Source organism: Notolepis coatsorum (assembly GCF_963971535.1).
Source record: "Notolepis coatsorum genome assembly, chromosome: 4".
NCBI lineage: Eukaryota > Metazoa > Chordata > Actinopteri > Aulopiformes > Paralepididae > Notolepis > Notolepis coatsorum.
In genome coordinates, this window is record NC_140168.1 from 125,666,834 (window position 1) to 125,688,769 (window position 21,936).

The 21,936-nt window shown below is 47.1% G+C and overlaps 1 protein-coding gene across 1 annotated transcript in view; it reads right to left on the reverse strand.

Moving 5' to 3' along the window:
• The window catches only part of LOC311226681 (protein-glutamine gamma-glutamyltransferase K-like), a gene marked incomplete at its 3' end in the record, with an annotated part of 168,063 nt that extends 146,347 nt beyond the window's left edge, over window positions 1-21,716 (reverse strand). Inside the window, exons 1-2 of the mRNA XM_084312096.1 lie at window positions 21,696-21,716; window positions 2,013-2,264 (exon numbers count right to left, since the gene is read on the reverse strand). Of these exons, the coding sequence (XP_084168222.1) occupies window positions 2,013-2,253 (241 nt within the window). The 5' untranslated portion in view covers window positions 2,254-2,264; window positions 21,696-21,716. The remainder of the gene's footprint in view (window positions 1-2,012; window positions 2,265-21,695) is intronic.
• Window positions 21,717-21,936: the final 220 nt, after the last annotated feature.

Genomic DNA, 21,936 nt, shown 5'->3' on the forward strand with positions numbered 1-21,936 from the left:
AGAAAGATGGCTACCAGCTGCATGCTTAGCATCAAGCAGCCTCACGGCGGTTTGTAGAGTCATGTGGAATTTTATGAGAGGCGAGGAGAGTTTGGGCGAGGGAACGGGAGAGTGGGCTTCCTGCCAGAAGTGGCTCAAACACCATCAAAGACCAGATCCTTGCTGTGTTGCACAAATAAACATATATATTCTTTATTTTTTAACAATATCCTGTGTAAATAACTTACTGGTGAGGTCAGCAAAGTGAAAGACTCATTTCTGACACAATGAGTGCCTTATTTTACAGAGATATTCCCATGTTTAGATTTGATTTTACAAAGATATTCCCATGTTTAGATTTTTGGCAAGTTTTGGAGTTGAGTTGAGTCTGATTGAATGGGTCAATATAAATCAGCTCACTTGGGAGTCTACTGTCTTACATAATACAGTCACAGGGGAAATGTACCAACAATCTTGGACCCTAGCCAACAGAATTGTGTAAAGACCACAGGGTCAGGCTGTGTTTGCTCGATGGGAAAGCAACGCATTCTTAGGCAGTGACTCAGCCTCTTCCGACCATGTGTTACATCGACACTCCTCTGAGATTAACAACATCAGGTCTGCACTGGGCTCATATCTGCTGTTATAAATGATAAGTCCATCAGGTCTGCACTGGGCTCATATCTGCTGTTATACATGATAAGTCCATCAGGTCTGCACTGGGCTCATATCTGCTGTTATACATGATAAGTCCATCAGGTCTGCACTGGGCTAATATCTGCTGTTATACATGATAAGTCCATCAGGTCTGCACTGGGCTAATATCTGCTGTTATAAATGATAAGTCCATCAGGTCTGCACTGGGCTCATATCTGCTGTTATACATGATAAGTCCATCAGGTCTGCACTGGGCTCATATCTGCTGTTATAAATGATAAGTCCATCAGGTCTGCACTGGGCTAATATCTGCTGTTATAAATGATAAGTCCATCAGGTCTGCACTGGGCTAATATCTGCTGTTATACATGATAAGTCCATCAGGTCTGCACTGGGCTAATATCTGCTGTTATAAATGATAGGTATATCAGGTCTGCACTGGGCTAATATCTGCTGTTATACATGATAGGTATATCAGGTCTGCACTGGGCTCATATCTGCTGTTATAAATGATAAGTCCATCAGGTCTGCACTGGGCTAATATCTGCTGTTATAAATGATAAGTCCATCAGGTCTGCACTGGGCTAATATCTGCTGTTATAAATGATAAGTCCATCAGGTCTGCACTGGGCTAATATCTGCTGTTATAAATGATAAGTCCATCAGGTCTGCACTGGGCTCATATCTGCTGTTATAAATGATAAGACTATCAGGTCGGCACTGGGCTAATATCTGCTGTTATAAATGATAAGTCCATCAGGTCTGCACTGGGCTAATATCTGCTGTTATAAATGATAAGTCTATCAGGTCTGCACTGGGCTAATATCTGCTGTTATAAATGATAAGTCCATCAGGTCTGCACTGGGCTAATATCTGCTGTTATAAATGATAAGTCCATCAGGTCTGCACTGGGCTAATATCTGCTGTTATAAATGATAAGTCCATCAGGTCTGCACTGGGCTAATATCTGCTGTTATAAATGATAAGTCCATCAGGTCTGCACTGGGCTCATATCTGCTGTTATAAATGATAAGTCCATCAGGTCTGCACTGGGCTAATATCTGCTGTTATAAATGATAAGTCCATCAGGTCTGCACTGGGCTCATATCTGCTGTTATAAATGATAAGTCCATCAGGTCTGCACTGGGCTCATATCTGCTGTTATAAATGATAAGTCCATCAGGTCCTCACCATCACAATACCCCACAGAGTGGATTGTGCTAGAGGCCTGTATTGAAAGAATAACATTGAAATATGTTTTTGTTGGGCGCTCTAGTAGCACACCATGTATCGCGCTCTTTCTTTCTTTCTTTCTTTCTTTCTTTCTTTCTTTCTTTCTTTCTTTCTTTCTTTCTTTCTTTCTTTCTGCTTCTTACCTTCACACCAGGGGTTAAACAGCATGACAATGTTCTTGCTGGAGGCGTGAGTGTTCGCTGTCCCGCCCTTTCGTGAACCAGTCGTCACGCTGAGGCCGTACAGGCCAATCACAGCCTTGGCCGGGGAGTTGACGGACAGCTTGATCTTGTTGCCGTTGTTTTCCACGATCTTGGCCTCCCAGCGCTCGTCCTCCAGCTCGTCCACCAGGGGGACGATGACATGGGTTCCCTTCGACACCATGGGGAGGGGGCCTGGAGGAGACAAGTCCATTACATGGTGTTGAGTTACATTACATGGTGTCATTGCGGTCACAGAGGCACTTCACTTAGCAAAAGCGAAAGGCCTCTCCTCTGTCCTGATTCTCCTAGACCTGTCTGCAGCCTTCGACACAGTCAACCATCAGATCCTCCTTGCGTCCCTCGCAGGAACAGGGCTGTACACTGCGATGATCTCGTCGCAAATTGCCCCTTAATTTGGCCGTTGCGAGTTGGAAATATTATTTGGGAGCAACGTTGCGAGTTGTGATTTCAACCCTGCTTCATTCGCATTTCACTCCTAAATTAATCCATACAAATTGGATACATTTTTTAAAAAACATTAGCCTACAACCAAGGCTGTACAGTGCGACACAATGTGGTGCTATGAAAGAATCTGTCTGCAATGAATGAGCGATCACCGATAGCCTGAGTGAAAAAAAAGATTTGCGTGTGGAGTGAATCTGGGTCACGCTATATACTTGGTACTTGTAGTCTATCGTGCGATTAAAGACCATGTCCCTATCTGCGTAGTCTATACATCCAACACCAAATCCCATAATTCCTAGCAAAACGAAACTGAATGTGGCCTCTCTTCCTTTCAATATGGGCTATTGCATCGCCAAAGAAGCACCTCCGTTCAATACATTTAAGACGCAAATTTTGCTCTGCAAGAACAACGGAGTGGATATCAGTCCATCTTATGACAACCACATCCGATGTGGAGAGATGATAAGATGATGATGATTGACGTGATGATGTGATGATTGATTGACGGGGACACGGACACTTCTAACGTTCAGGTTCAGCCATGCATTTAGGTGAGTAGTAGTAGCCCACTATTAGGACGTGAAATACTGTCTACTTAAATTTATAAAATATCAACCTATCTATCCATCTAATAATGAGACAATATGCAAATAAGATAATACTAATAATTGTCACGGCTCCCCGTATATGAAATGAAAGTGGCTTGCAACTTTACTGCTGGTAAAATCACTGTTTATTTCTCGTTTAGCATAGTATTACATTCCACTTCTATAAACAATCAAAGTCCTACCGTAAGAGCCTCATACGGGTCAATTAAACCTTTTTGATTAGTCTTTCCTTCCAGCTAAGTTGGACTGAACATTTCACTGTCAAAAGCGCAAATGTAAATAAGGTTGCGTCGCAACACTGTTTTCAAAATAAAGGTCACATATACAAATACCTCTCAATTCTTATTAAAAAAAAGTCCCTGATATACATAAACATTAATTGGCATAGATCTCTATAAACGGCCCAACACATTGATCACTTTAGGCACACCCTGAAACCAGTAACATCACAAATATGAAGCAGGTAATTACCCATACAAATAATAAACCTTTCATGGGGTTATTTACAATAATAATTCGTTTGATTTCTAAAGCACTTTTCATTGTGAAACAAATGTAGCAGAGTTTCTTGTCCTCCTGATTAATGCAATGGTGTGTGTGTGTTGTGGTGATCTCATTCACGGAGCACTACACAAGCGCGCGCACACACACACACACAGTTTGTTGTTTTTGTTCTATTAGTGATTTACACACTTTCTCAGTTGGTTCATTATAAAAGATACAAACCTGAAAACAAACGCACTTAAATGTTAAATAAAAGGACCACAGTAATGAGGCAGGAGGAACATATTTTTTTAATAATGGTAAAATTGTTATTTAAAAATGTGCCCCTAAAAAATATTTTTTGCCCCTAAATTTCTCATTTAGGGGCAAGTGTGCCCCTAGTGAAAAAGCTTAGCGTACAGCCCTGAGGAATGGGAGTGGCTGGCTCTGCGCTGACATGGCTGACATCATACCTCAGCGACCGCTCCTCCCAAGTGTCATGTAGAGGGACCCTGTCGGCCACCCGCCCCCTGCGGACGGGTGTCCCCCAGGGCTCGGTCCTAGGACCCCTTCTCTTCTCCCTCTACACTAAATATCTGGGTAACATTATCACGTTTCATGCCTTCTCGTATCATTGCTATGCCGATGATACTCAACTCTTCCTCTCCTTCCCTCCCTCAGATATCCACGTCGCTGAGCAGATCTCGGCCTGTCTGTCCGACATCTCCGCCTGGATGACGACCAACCACTTCAAACTGAACCTAAGCAAAACAGAATTGCTCCACCTGCCGGCCAAATCCTCCCCCCTGACCGACCTTTCCATCATAGTCGAGAATGTAGCTGTGACCGCGTCCCCGACCACGAAGAACCTTGGTGTTGTCCTTGACGACCAGCTGAACTTTTCCGCTCACATCGCAGCGACAACCAGAACCTGCAGATTCCTGAAAGAATGGGTTCTCAGATAGTTGCCGCTTCCTCGCTAAGGAGAAAAGAAGCTTGTGCTAAATTGCTAATTTCTCTGGATGTTTTGCTCCGCGCTGTTCGCCTTCAAAGCAGCCGCTCCCCTGCAGGGCCTTACAGCAGCCTATAGGGAGGTGTGCGTTATTTTTTTCCATAGCCGCATTTCTGGCAGACGCTCTCTGATTGGCCGACGCCTGTTTCTACACTGGTTAAGATTAGGCACTCTTCGAAGTTGGTTAAGGTTAGAGTTTGTCTTAGAGCATGGCGATAGAACACCAGGTAGTTTGCAGGCTGTTCAACGCGGAAATGGGCAAAGACACAGCTCGTCACGCGATTGGGAAAACATGTCAGTGGCCAATCAGAGAGCGTCAGTCAGTGGCCAATCAGAGAGCGTCTGCCAGAAATGCTGCTACGGAAAAATTCCGCGGGAGGTGTGCGTCTATACTTTCCGTAGCCGCATTTCTGGCAGACGTTTCTGGTCATGTGACATGTGCGCCCAATAACGTGACGAGCTGTGTCTTTGCCCATTTCCACGTCAAACAGCCTGCAAACTACCTGGCGTTCTATCGCCATGCTCTAAGACAAACTCTAACCTTAACCAACTTCGAAAGAGTGCCTAAGCTTAACCGTCGAAAGAACTTGCCTAACCTTAACCAACTTCGAAGATTGCCTAAGCTTAACCAGTGTAGAAACTGGCGTCGGACAATCAGAGAGCGTCTGCCAGAAATGCGGCTACGGAAAGTAGAAATGCGGGAGGTGTAGTGGTTACTTTCTGGTCTATAGGGAGGTGTAGTGGTTACTTCCTGGTCTATAGGGAGGTGTAGTGGTTACGTCATTGGTGTTTCCCGTGCGGTCCACCCCTCTTGAAATCACCATGGACCCATTTAGAAATCGTCTTGTTTAAAACAAATAAAGAATGAACATTGGCATGGTGTACCTTTCTGTGTATTCATTCACAATCTATAGCTCAACATGAAAAAATTCACAATTAATCGTAAATGTAGCAAAATAACAAAGTTTATGTTTTCGTTCACTGAGGAACTACACTTCTCTCTGGCGCTGACGTCACCACAGCGTAGACTCCTGGCTGTATTAGGCGACAGCACTGAACGACAGGCGTTCTACTGGTAAGTGTAGTTCTTTTTTAACGACAAATTAAGAACCTTATAACTAACTTTATTTCAGCCAAAAATGCTTAAACAATAATGTTAGTGATAGAAGGGAACTAATTTTGTGCAAAAATGGAAAGATTGCCAATGTCCATGAGGCAGAATTATTACAATAGCCGATAATACATTTTCCCAATGATAAATCCCTATACGGGTGGACCGCGCGGGAAACTAACGTGACGTCAGACTACACCTCCCTATAGGGAGTGTGTCAAGATAACATTGTTCCATCTGACCCAGGCGAGAGGCCCCACCCTTCCTGCCCCTGCCTTGCAGTACATGTTGAGAGGAAATCCATTCAAAACACTGTCTCTGTTTTTGGGTAACAAGTTCACTATGAATGAAGATTGATTCAGAATTCTTAAGCTACAGCCATGCATTACTATCTAACTTTATTACTATCTTGTGGTAGGTGATAGGTGATAGATAGGTGATAGGTGATAGGTGTTAGGTGGTAAGTGATAGGTGGTAGATAGGTGATAGGTGTTAGGTGATAGGTGATAGATGATAGGTGATAGATGACAGGTGATAGATGATAGGTGATAGATAGGTGATAGGTGATAGATAGGTGATAGGTGGTAGGTGATAGGTGGTAGGTGATAGGTGATATGTGATAGCTGATAGGTAATAGCTGACAGGCGATAGATGATAGGTGATAGGTGATAGATAGGTGATAGGTGTTAGGTGATAGGTGGTAGGTGATATATAGGTGATAGGTAGGTGATAGGTGACAGGTGATAGATGATAGGTGATAGATAGGTGATAGATAGGTGATAGGTGGTAGGTGATAGGTGATAGGTGGTAGGTGATAGGTGATAGCTGATAGGTGATAGGTGGTAGATAGGTGATAGGTGTTAGGTGATAGCTGACAGGCGATAGATGATAGGTGATAGATAGGTGATAGGTGTTAGGTGGTAGGTGATAGATAGGTGATAGGTGATAGATAGGTGATAGATAGGTGATAGGTGGTAGGTGATAGATAGGTGATAGGTGGTAGGTGATAGGAGATAGGTGATAGCAGAAGCAGTTCTCTCTCAGCAGAGTGAGGCATGCATGTGCAGTGGAGTAATGGGCCAGTTATGATTCCCATGCGTGTAGCGGAGTAACAAAGGACAGGTGGAGCCGTAAATACCAGACAGAGAGGGTCTGGTCTGGTGTTCCGTGGTCTGGAACCCATTAACCCTTTCACTACCACACCGTCTGTAGTGTGATAGTCAGGGGTGCGTTGCTCATGGGACGGGGTTGCACGCCGAGCAACCGGCTCTGTGAGCAGACGGATGTGCATGCGCGTGCACACAGGAATGCGCTGCACTCTACTGATGCGCCAACTCACCAAGTACCCACCTGGCTACTTTGCATAACAATAGATCAGGTCGTCAGGTGTGTTCAAATACGTTCTCAGATACATTCACACAAAACGTGTGAATGAAATGTGTTACATTCCATTCCTAGAGGCAATTAGGCCTTGCCTTTAGTCTGTGCGTACGCGAGGGAACATTTATGCACATGCCCGGGAGCGCACGTGGCATCATAAAACACAGTGCAACCAGCTTTGAAATCACCAACGCACCCCTGGTGATAGTAAAGGGTTAACCTTCTGTAGTGTGATAGTAAAGGGTTCTGTATCGTATAGCTCTCGCTCGGCGTCACTCTCTGCACTGTCCTCGCACACGTGCACACGCACTGAATAAAGACCACAATGTACCTTTAATCCCAATATTTGTCTGACCACACCCCTATCAGCTTACCCATATAAGCAGGGGTGGGGCCACCCACTCGCCTCCTTCTCGCTTTCACCACAAGGAAGTGCCTCGGTAGATCCCCACACTTGAAGTGATGTGATGGTAGGAGAAGAGTTGGAAAGCAAGGATACGTTGACATCATATCTTTATTTTCTCTCTCACTATTTTCGAGAAAATACGGCGATATTGTCTTCGTACTGGAGTGTCTGGAAGATGATGATCATTCTAAAAATCCTCCACCGGTTTTCGTATTGGGAGTTCGCGCCGCTACATACTTTTCCAACTGCAGTCCTTGCTGTGTGCTGGTTGCGGTAAAGACACAGCCGGGCTGTAGGACGCGCCGCTGTTGTGAGAAGCGGTGGGTTCCAGGTTTGGTGAGTTATGTTTTGCTGGCAGGCTCCACTTGTCTGCTATGGGGGCTAATTGACAATGTTTATGAAAACCGGCCCCAGGCTAGGGTCCTTTGTTCAGCCTCTTAGGCGACAGAAGACCTTGGTCTGAAGCCCATTATAGTTTTAACTAGTGGGCCACGACCATTAACACCGGTGATCCCTGTGTTTTCTGGACGAGTGGATATCTCTCTGTCACCGTGTTAAGGCCCCATCTTTCATATCCAAATGAGAGTATTCCCTCACGAGGAGATATGGGCATAGATGTTCGATAGCGGAAGATCTGTGTTCAAGTCAGCTACACAGGCCAGTTGGGTATTGTGCTGGCTCCGTCGGGTGTTGGTAAAATCACCGTTGTAAAACTGTGTTAACATCTTGTTTCTCTTTTCTCTTAAAAAGTGAGGAGGGTTTCAGAACGGCGGCCTGTCTGGGTGAGTGTTATATCATTGTGTACAAGTTCAGGTGATAGCTGCTTAGCTTGCGGTTAGCCAGTCAGCTGTTAGCTGCGGCGTTAGCCTGCTGTGATCACTGCGTGGCCTACATAGGTTGGGCCTACTGTTAGCCAGTCAGCTGTTAGCTGCGGCGCTAGCCTGCTGTGATCACTAGGAAACGTTAGCTTGCTGCTATCGGCCAAGGCCCAGCACGGGGTAGCTCCGGCTCCTCGCGCGCCGCTGCGAGCTCCCCTCTCATCGCGTGCGCCGTTCGCTCGGCGTCTCGCGGGCAGGGGCAGTAGCGACCGACGGTTGGAGCGGCCGTTAGCTTAATGCTACTCTGTTGAACGTGCTTTGATTATAACATGTTTTAAACACTCTTGACTACGACGTCATCTTTGACAGAGGATGTTCGTCGAACCTGCCCTGGGCCAGGACGGCAAAGCCTGCGTCAACAAAGGGGACCGTAGCGACGGGTTGGAGCGGCGACGCTGCCCAGATCGAACAACACAGGACGGCTGTGTTTTCTACGGTGTCTTGAGACTGCACTTCGTTGATCTACGCTCCGGGTAGGCCAGGTCTGACCAGACCTTGTACACTTCTTCTGGCTTTCCCTTCTAAATGTTTTGTAAATAACGATGTTTTCCAAAACGAGTGTTACTGCACTACATTTAGGATACGACGCGAGTTGTGTGTGAATTGTCTTGTCACTAGGTATTTAGCTTCTCCGTGCAAATCGGGTTGTTGTTTCAGATGTGAAAATGATCTGGTTTGTTGTGTTGAGAAACATCATGTGTGTTTATATGTACCGTGTACTCACAACTAAGGGGGTTAACTAACCTATAAAGCTATGCTGAATGAATGAATGAATGAATGAAAACTTTATTAACAGATTGCAGAATGGGTACAGTACAGTACAGCTCAATACATACAATTGTTAAGGGGATGCAGACCAGAGAAAGACTTTCGTCTTGTTTACATCAGGGTCCCCCATTTTCAATTCATCGTAACATATATGACATACATGACATACAGATAGACAGTACTGCTCCATCTATACATTTATGACATATCAGATTTGCAATTACAGTACTGTTTGTGATACAAAAAGAGTCCAGAAAGAAAAGAGTATGTACATTAGGCGTGGAAACTGTACATTGGATTGGGTAGGTGGGGGTGGACTGTACATTGGAGGTGGTTGGGTGGGTGGGGGGGGGGGGGGGGGGGGGGGGGGTTGGTTAGGAGTGGGGGGGGGGGGGGGGTTCGTTAGGAGTGTGGGGGGGGGGGGGGGGTTGGGTAGGGGGGGGGGGGGGGGTTGGGTAGGAGGGGTGGGTGGGGGACACTGTACAACTGTACAAACAACACTGTACATTGGATTATTGACAAGACCATACTTGGTAATTTACTGTACATTGGAGGGGGTTGTGTTCGGACATTTACAGGGGCCAGTTTCGGGTTGCAGTCTCCCTTAGGTGTTTTTTGAGAGTGTTTTTGAAAGTGGGTAGTGATTCACATTCCTTTACAGCTTTGGGTAGGGCGTTCCACATTGATGTGGCATAATTGCGAAACGTGTTTAGTCCCTTGTTTGAGCCGAATCTGGGTTTAACATGATTTGTGGAGCTCCCTCTGGTGTTGTGATCGTGGTATTCACTGACCTTTGGGAAGTATTTTGTCATGTACATGGGTACCTTGGTCGTGTAGTGTATCTTGTAGACCAGGCCCATTGCAAGTTGCTGTACTCTGTCGTCTACTCTAAGCCATCCTAGGTTGTCAAAGTGGGCAGGGGTGAGGTGGGTTCTAGGAGTAAGGTCAAGCAGTAGTCTGACCAGTTTGTTTTGAGATGTTTGTAATTTTGTTTTTAGCGCCTTTGAGGTGCTTTGGTACCATGAGGTGCAAGCATAGTCGTAGTACCCTTGAATGAGTGCTCCTGCTAGAGTCTTCAGGGTATTCTTGTTTACCAGTGAGGAGATCCGGTACAAGAATCGAGTTCGTTGGTTGACTTTTTTTATTACATTGGATGCCATTTTGTCACAGGAAAGATTTGCCTCTAGGATGGAACCCAGGTAGGTAATATCTTCTTTCCTTGTGACAATATTGTCACCCACTGTAACTGAGAAGCCGTCGGTCTTGCTGAGTTTGTTATTTGAACCGAAGAGAATGGACTCTGTTTTGCCCATGTGTAATGATAGTTTGTTATCAGCGAGCCATATGCAGATTTTGCCTAGTTCTGAGCTGAGGGTTTTTTCAACCTGTAACTTGTTCTTGTCAGAGACCAGCAGGGCTGAGTCGTCCGCAAACAGGAACAAGTTGCAGTCACAAGCTGACGACATGTCATTTGCATAAATTAGGAACAGTAGCGGACCTAGTATGCTTCCTTGTGGAACACCACAGTTTACTGTGAGGGGGGGGGATAGGGTACCGTTTACCTCCACCATCTGCTCTCTCCCCTCCAGGTAGGATTGCATCCAGCTCACTGATAGGCTATCAAAACCAATTGCTTTTAGCTTGTCAATCAGAATGGTGTGATTGACAGTGTCGAAGGCCTTTTGTAGGTCCAGCATGACCATGCCGCAGTATTTGCCCGCGTCCACCTCTTGTTTGATGTGGTCGTTTAAATAGAGAAGGCATGTGTCAGTGGAGTGGGATGTTCTGAAGCCAGATTGGAATTCGTAGATTAGATTTTTTTCCGCAAGGTATTTTTCGACCTGTTCGTATACAATTTTTTCCATGACTTTCGAGATGGAGGTAAGGATAGAAACAGGGCGGTAGTTGCCTGGGTCTAATTTACTGCCTTTTTTGTGCAGAGGGGTCACTCTCGCAATTTTGAAGTCCTTGGGGACGTGTCCCTGTTTTATGGAGAGGTTTATTATGTGTGTGATGACTGGGGTGATGGCGGCTGCTGAGTCTCTGAGGAATTTGGAGGGGATGTTGTCATGGCCAGTGGCCTTGTTGGGTTGGAGGGCGCTCAGTTTTTTGAGTACCTCATCTGTTGTTACCATTTCCAGTTTGAAGTCGTCTTTGTGGACCCCTAGGTTCTTGTAGTATGCTACTATGTGTTCTACCCCATAATGCCCTGAGTGGGAGGGTAGTTTGTTTACCAGTGTTGTGGCTATGTTTGTGAAGAAACTATTTAAGTAATTGGCTACATCCAGCTTTTCTGTGATGAGCGTGTTGTCCGTCTTTATGTTTATGTTTGAGAATCTGGTTTTAAGTTTTTTACTGCAGCCTAGTTGGTTATTGAGTAATTTCCAAAGTTCACGCGGTTTGTTTTTGTTTTCCTCGGTTTTGTCATTGATGAATTTTTTCTTTGCTGTTTTGATCATGGAGTTTACATCATTTCTTAGTCTGTTTCTTTCTAGTTTGAGTTCAGTCACGTGGGCTTGGAGTTCACTGCTCGTGCTTATGTTAAGCTTTGACTGACTTTTACGAAACTCAGAGCATTTTTTGTCTCTGGTTTTCATAGCGGTCAGTATTTCAGCGTGCATCCACGGCTCCGCGCGATTTTTTACCCTAGTGGTTCTTAGGGGGGCCATGTTGTTTAGTATCGTTGAAAATTTGGTTTTGAAGCCAAGCCATGTTTCTTCAACCAGTGTACCATTGAGTTCATCTGACCAGTCCAGGCTCTTCAGTTCAAGGTTAAAGGCCTCGCTAGAGTACGTTTTGAGGTCTCTAGATGTGACTGTTTTGTGACAGCCAGCCTTTTGTTTTAGCTTTTTGCGGGTACAGAATATCATATAATGATCACTTAACCCGCATGCTATAACCCCTTTATTGGCGATCTTGGACTTGTCAGAGGTCAGGATGAGGTCAATGGTAGTCTGAGTTGACTCACACACACGTGTGGGTTGTGTGATTAGCTGGCTGAGGCCGTGCAGATCACAAAACCTATTGTAGGATTTGAAGACGGGTGCATCTTTTTGTTGCATATCCGTGTTCCAATCCCCAATAAGAATCATTTCTGTATCCTCGACTCCAGCTAAGCACGCATCCAACACGTCATGCTTAGTGACAAATGAGTAAAGAATATTCTTTTCTCAGCCTGTAATGACAATGAACAGTGTGTTCACATATTAACAGGTTTTCCTGTTTTAACTGGCCGTATTAAGGGTAAAGTAGGAGGATTGTGTTTCCCCCCGGTTCCCTGGGGACTTCTTCATCCTCCTATCAGACATGCTGTTGCACTACATTGTGTCTTTGTGTGGTAGGGATGCGATGTAACCCTTAGCTTGATTGCTGAGGTTGTGCTAAGACAGCTGGAGAAACTTTATTTTCCTAAAAGAAAAGATTGTTTGGTCGCTTTCGTGTGTGCTTAGCAAGGCCTGTGGCCGATACTAATCGAGAATTATGTATTCTCTCATTATGAAAAACGGCGTTCCTCTGTAGAGTGTTTTTGCCATTTTTTGTAGGTGATGATGGGTTGTGTGTGTCATGTGACCTACAACTGGGTTGGACTGGCCACAGAAGCACATGTGTAAGTTTGGACCGGGGCTCTTAGAGAGCCCTCTCTATTCTGTGTTTTTTCCTTAGTAAAAATCAGATAGCAGGTTAGCTCATGCGCTGTGTGAAGCTGTCAGACGCTTCATAGAGCTGACTATGACTGTGTCATACTCTCTTTTTGTCATTACATAGTATCATGGGTGTGGGGTCGTAAAGGGGTGAACTGGTAACCTTTCCTCTCCCCCTTTTTTCAGTTTGTATTTGTATTTATTGGTTTAAAATACAGAGACAGTGCATATTAAGGAACATTTGACTGTAAATATGCCAGTTTAGCCAAGTTGGCTAATTTTCAACTGTAGTCTCTGGGGCAGGTGACATGAGCACAACAATAATTAAAACATAGTACAATAATTAAAACACAGTAGGAATCAGTATAGGCCACAATACACTAAAATACATACAAACAAATACATTAAAATACAACCCCTCAGTTAAAAAACATAGTACAGTAATTAAAACACAGTAGGAATCAGTATAGGTTACAATACACTAAAATACATACAAATAAATACACCAAAATACAACCCCTCAGTTAAAATGGTCGCACACTTGACCATCTCTCAACCATGATTTTAAGTTAGTTTTAAATTAGATGTAACTTTGATACTCCCTGAGCCGTGTTGGCAGACTGTTCCAGGTGTGGGCTGCTCTCACGGAAAAGGCTGTCTGACTAAAAGCAGACCTCCTGTTTGGGACTACACAGTCCCCTCTGACTACAGACCTGGTATATCTATCAGCAGATGCTTTCTGTTTTATGAAAGTACAGAGGGGGGGAGGAGCCAAGCCATGTAGGATTTTATAGGTAAGGCAGGCATCTTTGAATTTGACAAGATTGTCCCAGCTCAGTAGGTTCTGGTTTGCTATGCTATAACAATGGTGGTGGCTGTTTGTTTTCCTGTCCAGAACTTTCACAGCCTGATGGTAAACTACCTGTACAGATCGTAATGTTGTACAGGAGGCTTGTGTCCAGCTAGTCAGACAGTATGTTAAGTGTGACATAATAATGGCATTAAAATACAGTGTTGCTGCTTTTGTTGACAGAGAGTTTCTGATGTGACGGAAGTTTGATAAGTGAAACTTTGCATTGTTTACTACCGATTTGATTTGTTTTTTAAATGTAAGGTTGGAGTCAATTTGTATCCCAAGGTATCTATATTCGGATACAACTGTCAACTGTGGTATACCCCCTGTCCTTCAAGGTTCCTGTCACGTTGCGGTCCCGCACGTTACGGGGTGAGGGGGGGAGTTTCATGGTCCCACGGCCTGGAATATTGGGCGTGTGCACCGCAGAAATTCCCCCGCCATAGAGTACGTCACCGTGCGCGTCTCTGTTGGTAGGACTTCCGTGTGCTGTTCAGGTCCATGTGATGGATCTGTTTCGGGGGGTGGTCAGGGCTCCTCCTCACCAAGCTCCTATTGGGGCCTTCTGTGAGTCGGGACTCCTCCTTCCATGTGAGGGAGCCTCCTTCAGAGTACAGAGCCTCCTCCTCAGATTGTCAAGGTGAGTGGACCCTCTAGAAGGAGTCCTACTCTATTGTGTATGTATTCGATTCAATTCGATTATTGAGTGTGTATGGGTTCAGTGCCTCCTCCCCGGAGAGCCCTAAATCCAATTTTTTACATGGCTCAAGGTGCAATATATTCTTTTCAATCTGTACAGCTCGCGTGAGAAGTCTCTCTGGGGATTCCCGTCTCCTTCCTATGGGAGGGTGGTGGGATGTAAAAATGTGATTTTTTTTTACCCCCGGCTGTGTAGACTGGGATACATACTGTTGGTGCGTCCTTCTTTTCTACTAAAAAGAGTTGGAGTTAGGAAGTGTCACACCCCTCTTGTCGTTCCCCATGGCGCCTTGGGGATTCAATGACAGGTCTAAATAGCCTGTTCATTGATGTGGGTGTGTCCCGACGCACGTATAGTGCTAGCTCGGGGTGTTCTGTAAACAGGCGACTGACTGGCACGCCTTGGTTGCTTGAGGTTAAAACGGCGTTTTTATAAAGCAACTGGGATGGAGGTTTTTCCTTTTCCGAAGACCAAATCCAACGACCTGGTTTTTTGTCATCGACGGATTCTCGTTCATGTCTGGGGGATGATGACGGAATGGATCTGAACATATGTAGAGGGGTCTCACGCCCTGGGGGTGGGCCACCGGGCGCGGTTCGCCCGAACGTCTGGGTGGCGCCTTCTTTTCATGTTTAAGATCAACATGCATATCTGCCCTTCTCCTGGAGTAGGCATGTCGGCGTGGTTAGGGCACGGGACTGGTTCTGGTCACGCTGGTCCGGATCAGTTGAACCCGTTGTCCGCCGGGGATGCAGATCTGCTGTTCTGGTACCCTGAGGGACTTGGGCTTTTTTCAGGTGTCACAGGGTTAAGCACTATGGAGACCCTGGTTGGGTACGTTTTTTACTCAGCACTGTCGTAATGGCTTACGGCCATGCCAACCTGTACACGCTCGATCTCGTCAGATCTCGGCCGCTACACAGGTTGGTCCTGGTTAGTACTTGGTTGGGAGACCGCCTGGGAATACCAAGTACGGTGTGCTTAGGGGCTGGTTCTCCATTCTTTTTCGCTCCTCTCTCACGCATGGCGAAGAGGGGCCTGTTGGGGTGGTCTTTGACCTCCTCTGGTGACCCTGTGCTTCCCGTATCGCCGGGCCCGGTCCGAAGTAATGTTTCGTCGACCCGTAGGCCTGGGTTAACCCTTTTTTGAAAAACTGAAACACTTGTACTGCGGTATAGCCGGTGGGTTTTTTCTTGAGGGGTTATAGGAACAACCACCGCATTGGGTAACACCAAGGTGGTTGATTCCCTGGTGTGTTGGAGCAGTGTCAACTCCCGGGTTCACCGTTTGAGGGTGCCCCTGCACGTTCATGACGTCTGCCAATCGTGTCAGCCTTCTCTGCCTCAACCCCTCTGGGTGGGTTTTTTTTTTTTAAATGGAGGCTTGGTCATGCAACACCGCCAGCTTACGTTCCTTCCGCCGGGGCGGCTGTGTTCAGCTGTCCCCTCTGGCGCCTGTCTCGTCCGCAGTCTCCAGGCTAGGGTTAATAGCCTGTTGCCTGGTTTTTTGCCCGGTGCGTTGCCTGCTTCCGTTGGTTAACCTTTTTTGTGTGCTTACGGCCATGCTTACTGCCTGTTCTGCAGGGTCAGTGTGCCAGGCGGTGTACTATTGGGGGGACAGGGCCCGCTCGGCTGAGGGGCCTTTGTCCGAATACGCTGGCGATGTGAGGGGCGGGGTCACTAAGTGCCCACCTGGTGGGGTCTTGATGCTGGCATCATGGACTTCTCCGGGCCCCCGTTCCAGGGGGTCCAGTCCCTTTGGTGGGTCTGGGTCTTCCTTCGCGCTCCGCTGCTACGGCCTTGCCACGGGGTTGGGTTTGCCCTTGACCCCGTGATTCTGGGGGCAGTAACGAGGTTGTTTCCTCCGTTCGTTCCCGGGTGGCATGCGGGTTGTGCGTGTGTGTAGTCGTGGGGTCAAGCCACGGCTGCTCACCCTGTGCGTTGAGTTGCTTGAGTGCCTCTTCGCACGGTCGGGTCCGTCGCCCTCCCGTGAAGCCCCCAATAGGGGGGGTGCCCTCCATTAGGGTGGGTCGGGGGGGCTCGGCCCTCCCTGTTCTGATGGTTGTGGGGGGCTTTCAGCGGGGTGTATTTGTCGGCCGATGGCTCTCGCTCGGCCTCCCTTGTGCAGAGAGTGACGCCGAGCGAGAGCTATACGATACAGAACGTTAGGTTATGACTATAACCAAGTTCTGTTAGTATAGCGACGCTCGGCGTCCGACGCCGCTGCAGCCCTTGATCTCGCCTTGTGGTGAAAGCTTGGGAAGGAGGCGAGTGGGTGGCCCCACCCCTGCTTATATGGGTAAGCTGATAGGGGTGTGGTCAGACAAATATTGGGATTAAAGGTACATTGTGGTCTTTATTCAGTGCGTGTGCACGTGTGCGAGGACAGTGCAGAGAGTGACGCCGAGCGTCGCTATACTAACAGAACTTGGTTATAGTCATAACCTAACGTTAACCTTCTGTAGTGTGGTAGTGAAAGGGTTAGCCCTTTGTCGTGTGGCAGTGAAAGAGTTATAACCTTCTGTATTGTCGCAGTGGGGTTAACCTTCTGTAGTGTGATAGTAAAGGGTTAACCATTTGGTAGTGTGGTAGTAAAAGGGTTAACGCACACGTGTACACACTTGTACACACCTGTACACACCTGTACACACTTGTACACACATGTACACACATGTACACACATGTACACACTTGTACACACTTGTACAAGTTGATGTGGGTAATAAATAATAAAATAAAACAAAAAGAAAACTGTAGAATTATGAATTTCCTGTCCAGCCTCTTAACACATTGGGTGCCACGCCCCCTTCTGGGAAGTGCATAGGCCTTGCCGCCCATTAACCCCATGTAAGCGATCACCTTGTTTGTAGAGCTAAACCTATATTTTATATTATAGCTATGGATCTAATAACGTCGTCGATTGTCAGTGGGTTTCTTCCGGTCAACGTGCAAAAAACTGATAATTTTTTCATCTATACATTTCCGTTTTATACCGTGGTGAATATGAGTATAGTGGTAGAGTGATCCTGTGTAATTCCAGGGAACTCCGTCAAAACAGTTCTTTAGTCAAATCCACTTATCACGTTGCCATTTTTCGCCTGATTACCGAATCATCCTGAAATCAACGCTAGATTATTGGTATTATGTTTCCTCGTGCATGCATGAAAGGGGGGTTGGAGCGGGGCGCACACATACACACAGACACAGAGCGATCACGCGGAAAAAATATATCGGATCAACGCAATATTGGTAATCCTTACCTGGTCTTTGGTGTAATGCAAAAAGAATAATCCAATTATCTGATCGCCATTCCAGATATCCACAGCGATCCTGTCTCCGACGTTATCGGGCATTGCACATGAACGGGCAGGCGGGGTCAGTTGTCCAAGCCATCCCTACAAGCCCTTGTTTTGCCGGAGTGTTTAGAACCCGCCCCCACGCCACAGCTCGGTAGATAAAAGAACCCACATAGTTTCAAATGGAGTGCAATAGCGGCCGCAAGGCGTTAGGCGGCGGTATTGACCGGCTGCGATCTCAGACACATTCAGTACAGCATGCACAAGGTGCCTCGGTGGATTATGAATGGCAATAGCGAATAAAAGGAAAACCGAGACAAAAACGTAAATCTACGTTTCTGGCACTCAACCGCTGGGCCACAGAAACGTAAATCTACGCGAACGGCAACCAATGTGTTAACAGGCGCCCCCAAAAGTGGCCATTTTTAAACTTGAACTTGAGGACTGCATACTTTTTTTGTCAACCAATATACTATATACTTATAGCACATGCATGAGCCTGGTCTCTTTTGAAAGATGGTGTGGCTAGGTGGTGTGGCTAGGTGGTGTAGCTAGGTGGTGTAGAGGTGGTGTAGCTAGGTGGTGTAGAGGTGGTGTAGCTAGGTGGTGTAGCTGGGTAGTGTAGCTAGGTGGTGTAGCTGGGTGGTGTAGCTAGGTGGTGTAGAGGTGGTGCAGCTAGGTGGTGTAGCTGGGTGGTGTAGCTAGGTGGTGTAGCTTGGTGGTGTAGCTGGGTGGTGTAGCTAGGTGGTGTAGAGGTGGTGTAGCTAGGTGGTGTAGCTAGGTGGTGTAGCTAGGTGGTGTAGCTAGGTGGTGTAGCTGGGTGGTGTAGAGTTCTAAATACTCGCCTACCACCGCAGAGAGCCAGGGTCCCAGCAGCGGTACCTCCGGCTTGGTCAGTCGTCCCTCCCTACTAGGGCTGTCACTAACGATTATTTTGTTATCGATTAATATGTCTATCGATTAATATGATTAATATATTTGGAGTGTATTTTGTGATTGTTTGGAATTAGGCTACACTGGCACACCTATTTCCAGTGAAAGACGCTAAGCTAGGCTAACGGTGCGGCTGTTCCCTAAGCCTAATGCATGCACAGAGAAGAAAAGGGTATGTAGCTGCTTGTCTAACTCCAGGGTAGATGGCAAATAAGATAAGATAAGATAAGATAAGATAAGATAAGATAAAATAAGATATTCCTTTATTGATCCCCTTGGGGAAATTCAGGCATCATAGCAGCATGGGGGGGGGGGTACAGGTAGTAAAAAAACAACACAGGCAGTGTAAACAATTAGGTAAATTTGGTCAATATAATTTACTATCTAACTAGCTGAAGAAAATATTCACATTATTCACAGTGTCACATAAGGTGCAGTATGCATAAGGTATATAATTACTATCTACTGAGTATACATTATTCACAGTATCACAGTATCCACTGAAATATACATTATTCACAGTATCACAGTATCACAGTATCCACATAAGGTGCAGTAAGCCTAAGGTAGTGTAGGTTGTCCTCCTTGGGTTCCTATAAGTCCCAGGTCAATGTCTGGTAGCAGTCGCTGCCCCCTGTTGTGGAGCCTGGAGGCTGCTAGTCGCTGCCCACTGTTGTGGAGCCTGATGGCCGCTGGTATGAAGGACTGTCCGAGGCGGTTAGTTGAGTGTCGGGGGGGAATGAGTCTGTGGCTGAACGAGCTTCTCATCTTGACTAGCTCGTCGTAGAGGGGGTGGTAGGGGTTCTAAGCTAATTTCCCAAAAAGTTGGCATGTTCCTTTAACCCTTTCACTACCACACTACCAAATGGTTAACCCTTTCACTGCGACAATACAGACGGTTAACCCTTTCCCTGCCACGCTACAGGTGGTTAACCCTTTCACTGCGACAATACAGACAGTAAACCCTTTCACTACCACACTGCAGACGGTTAACCCTTTCACTACCATACTACAGACGGTTAACCCTTTCACCGCCACACTACAGACGGTTAACCCTTTCACTACCACCACACTAGACGGTTAACCCTTTCACTACCACACTACAGATGGTTAACCCTTTCACTACCACACTACAGACGGTTAACCCTTTCACCGCCACACTATATACGGTTAATCCTTTCACTACCACACTACAGACGGTTAACCTTTTCACTGCGACAATACAGACGGTTAACCCTTTCACCGCCACACTACAGACGGTTAACCCTTTCACTACCACACTACAGATGATTAACCCTTTCACTACCACACTACAGACGGTTAGCAAAGGTTAACCTTCTGTAGTGTGGCAGTGAAAGGGTTAACTGACCTAATCCCCATGAGGCAGGCGGCTGCTCCCTGCACCACGAGGCAACAGCTGGATATCATATAGGAGTCCATTGTATGTGAACATTATGTACCATGTGTCGAGCCACCTCTCCTTCCTTCCTTCCTTCCTTCCTTCCTTCCTTCCTTCCTTCCTTCCTTCCTTCCTTCCTTCCTTCCTTCCTTCCTTCCTTCCTTCCTTCCTTCTTTCCTTCCTTCCTTCCTTCCTTCCTTCCTTCCTTCCTTCCTTCCTTCCTTCCTTCCTTCCTTCCTTCCTTCCTTTCCTTTCCTTTCCTCACTTACTTCCCCCTTTCTGTCCGTCTCTTGCGTTTCTGTGACTCTCTCTCTCTGGTCTCTCTCCGTTTTGTTCTTTCTTTCTTATTTTTACACACACACACACACACACACACACACACACACACACACACACACACACACACACACACACACACACGCACGCACGCACGCACGCACACAAACACACATACACACACACACACAGACACACAGACACACACAGACACACAGACACACAGACACACACACACACACACACACACACACACACACACACACACACACACACACACACACACACACACTCACACACACTCACACACACACACACAGACAGAAAGCCCTTGTAGGTGCATTTATGTCAATGTTGCAAAGAGTCAGAGTTGAATGTATCAGTCTGCAGACTCCCTCCATACTGTCTGCTTCCAGGGACAGTTCTCTACCTTGTTGCTCCGCCCCCTACGTCCCATTCTTTAGCTCCGCCCCCTACGTCCCAGTATTTAGCTCCGCCCCCTATGTACCAGTCTTGTTGCCCCGCCCCCTACGTCCCAGTATTTAGCTCCGCCCCTACGTACCAGTCTTGTTGCCCTGCCCCCTACGTCCCAGTCTTTAGCTTCACCCCCTACGTCCCAGTCTTTAGCTCCGCCCCCTACGTACCAGTCTTTAGCTCCGCCCCCTACATCCCAGTTGTTAGCTCCGCCCCCTACGTCCCAGTATTTAGCTCCACCCCCTACATACCAGTATTTAGCTTCGCCCCCTACGTACCAGTTGTTAGCTCCGCCCCTACATCCCAGTATTTAGCCCCGCCCCCTACGTCCCAGTATTTAGCTCCGCCCCTACGTCCCAGTATTTAGCCCCATCCCCTACGTCCCAGTCTTTAGCCCTGCCCCCTACGTCTCAGTCTTTAGCTCCTCCCCCTACGTACCAGTCTTTAGCTCCACCCCTACGTATTAGTCTTTAGCTCCGCCCCCTACGTCCCAGTCTTTAGCTCCGCCCCCTACATCCCAGTATTTAGCACCGCCCCCTATGTCCCAGTCTTTAGCTCCGCCCCCTACATCCCAGTATTTAGCTCCGCCCCCTACGTACCAGTATTTAGCCCTGCCCCCTACATATTGTTGCTCCGCCCCTACATACCAGTATTTAGCCCTGCCCCCTACATACCAGTATTTAGCCCCGCCCCCTACATCCCAGTATTTAGCTCTGCCCCCTACGTCCCAGTATTTAGCCCCGCCCCCTACATCCCAGTCTTTAGCTCCGCCCCCTACGTACCAGTCTTGTTGCCCCGCCCCCTACGTACCAGTATTTAGCTCTGCCCCCTACGTCCCAGTCTTTAGCTCCGCCCCCTATGTACCACACTTTAGCCCCGCCCCCTACGTACCGGTCTTTAGCTCCAGGTGCGGCTTGTCCCCCCCCCCCCCCCCTACGTACCGGTCCTGAGCTCCAGGTGCAGCTTGTCCCCCCCCCCCCCCCCCCCCACGTACCGGTTTTAGCTCCAGGTGCAGCTTGTCCCCCCCCCCTACGTACCGGTCTTTAGCTCCAGGTGCAGCTTGTCTCCCCCCCCCCCCCCCCCCTACCGGTCTTTAGCTCCAGGTGCAGCTTGTCTCCCCCACCCCACCCCCCCCCCCACCTCCCTACGTACTGGTCTTTAGCTCCAGGTGCAGCTTGTCCC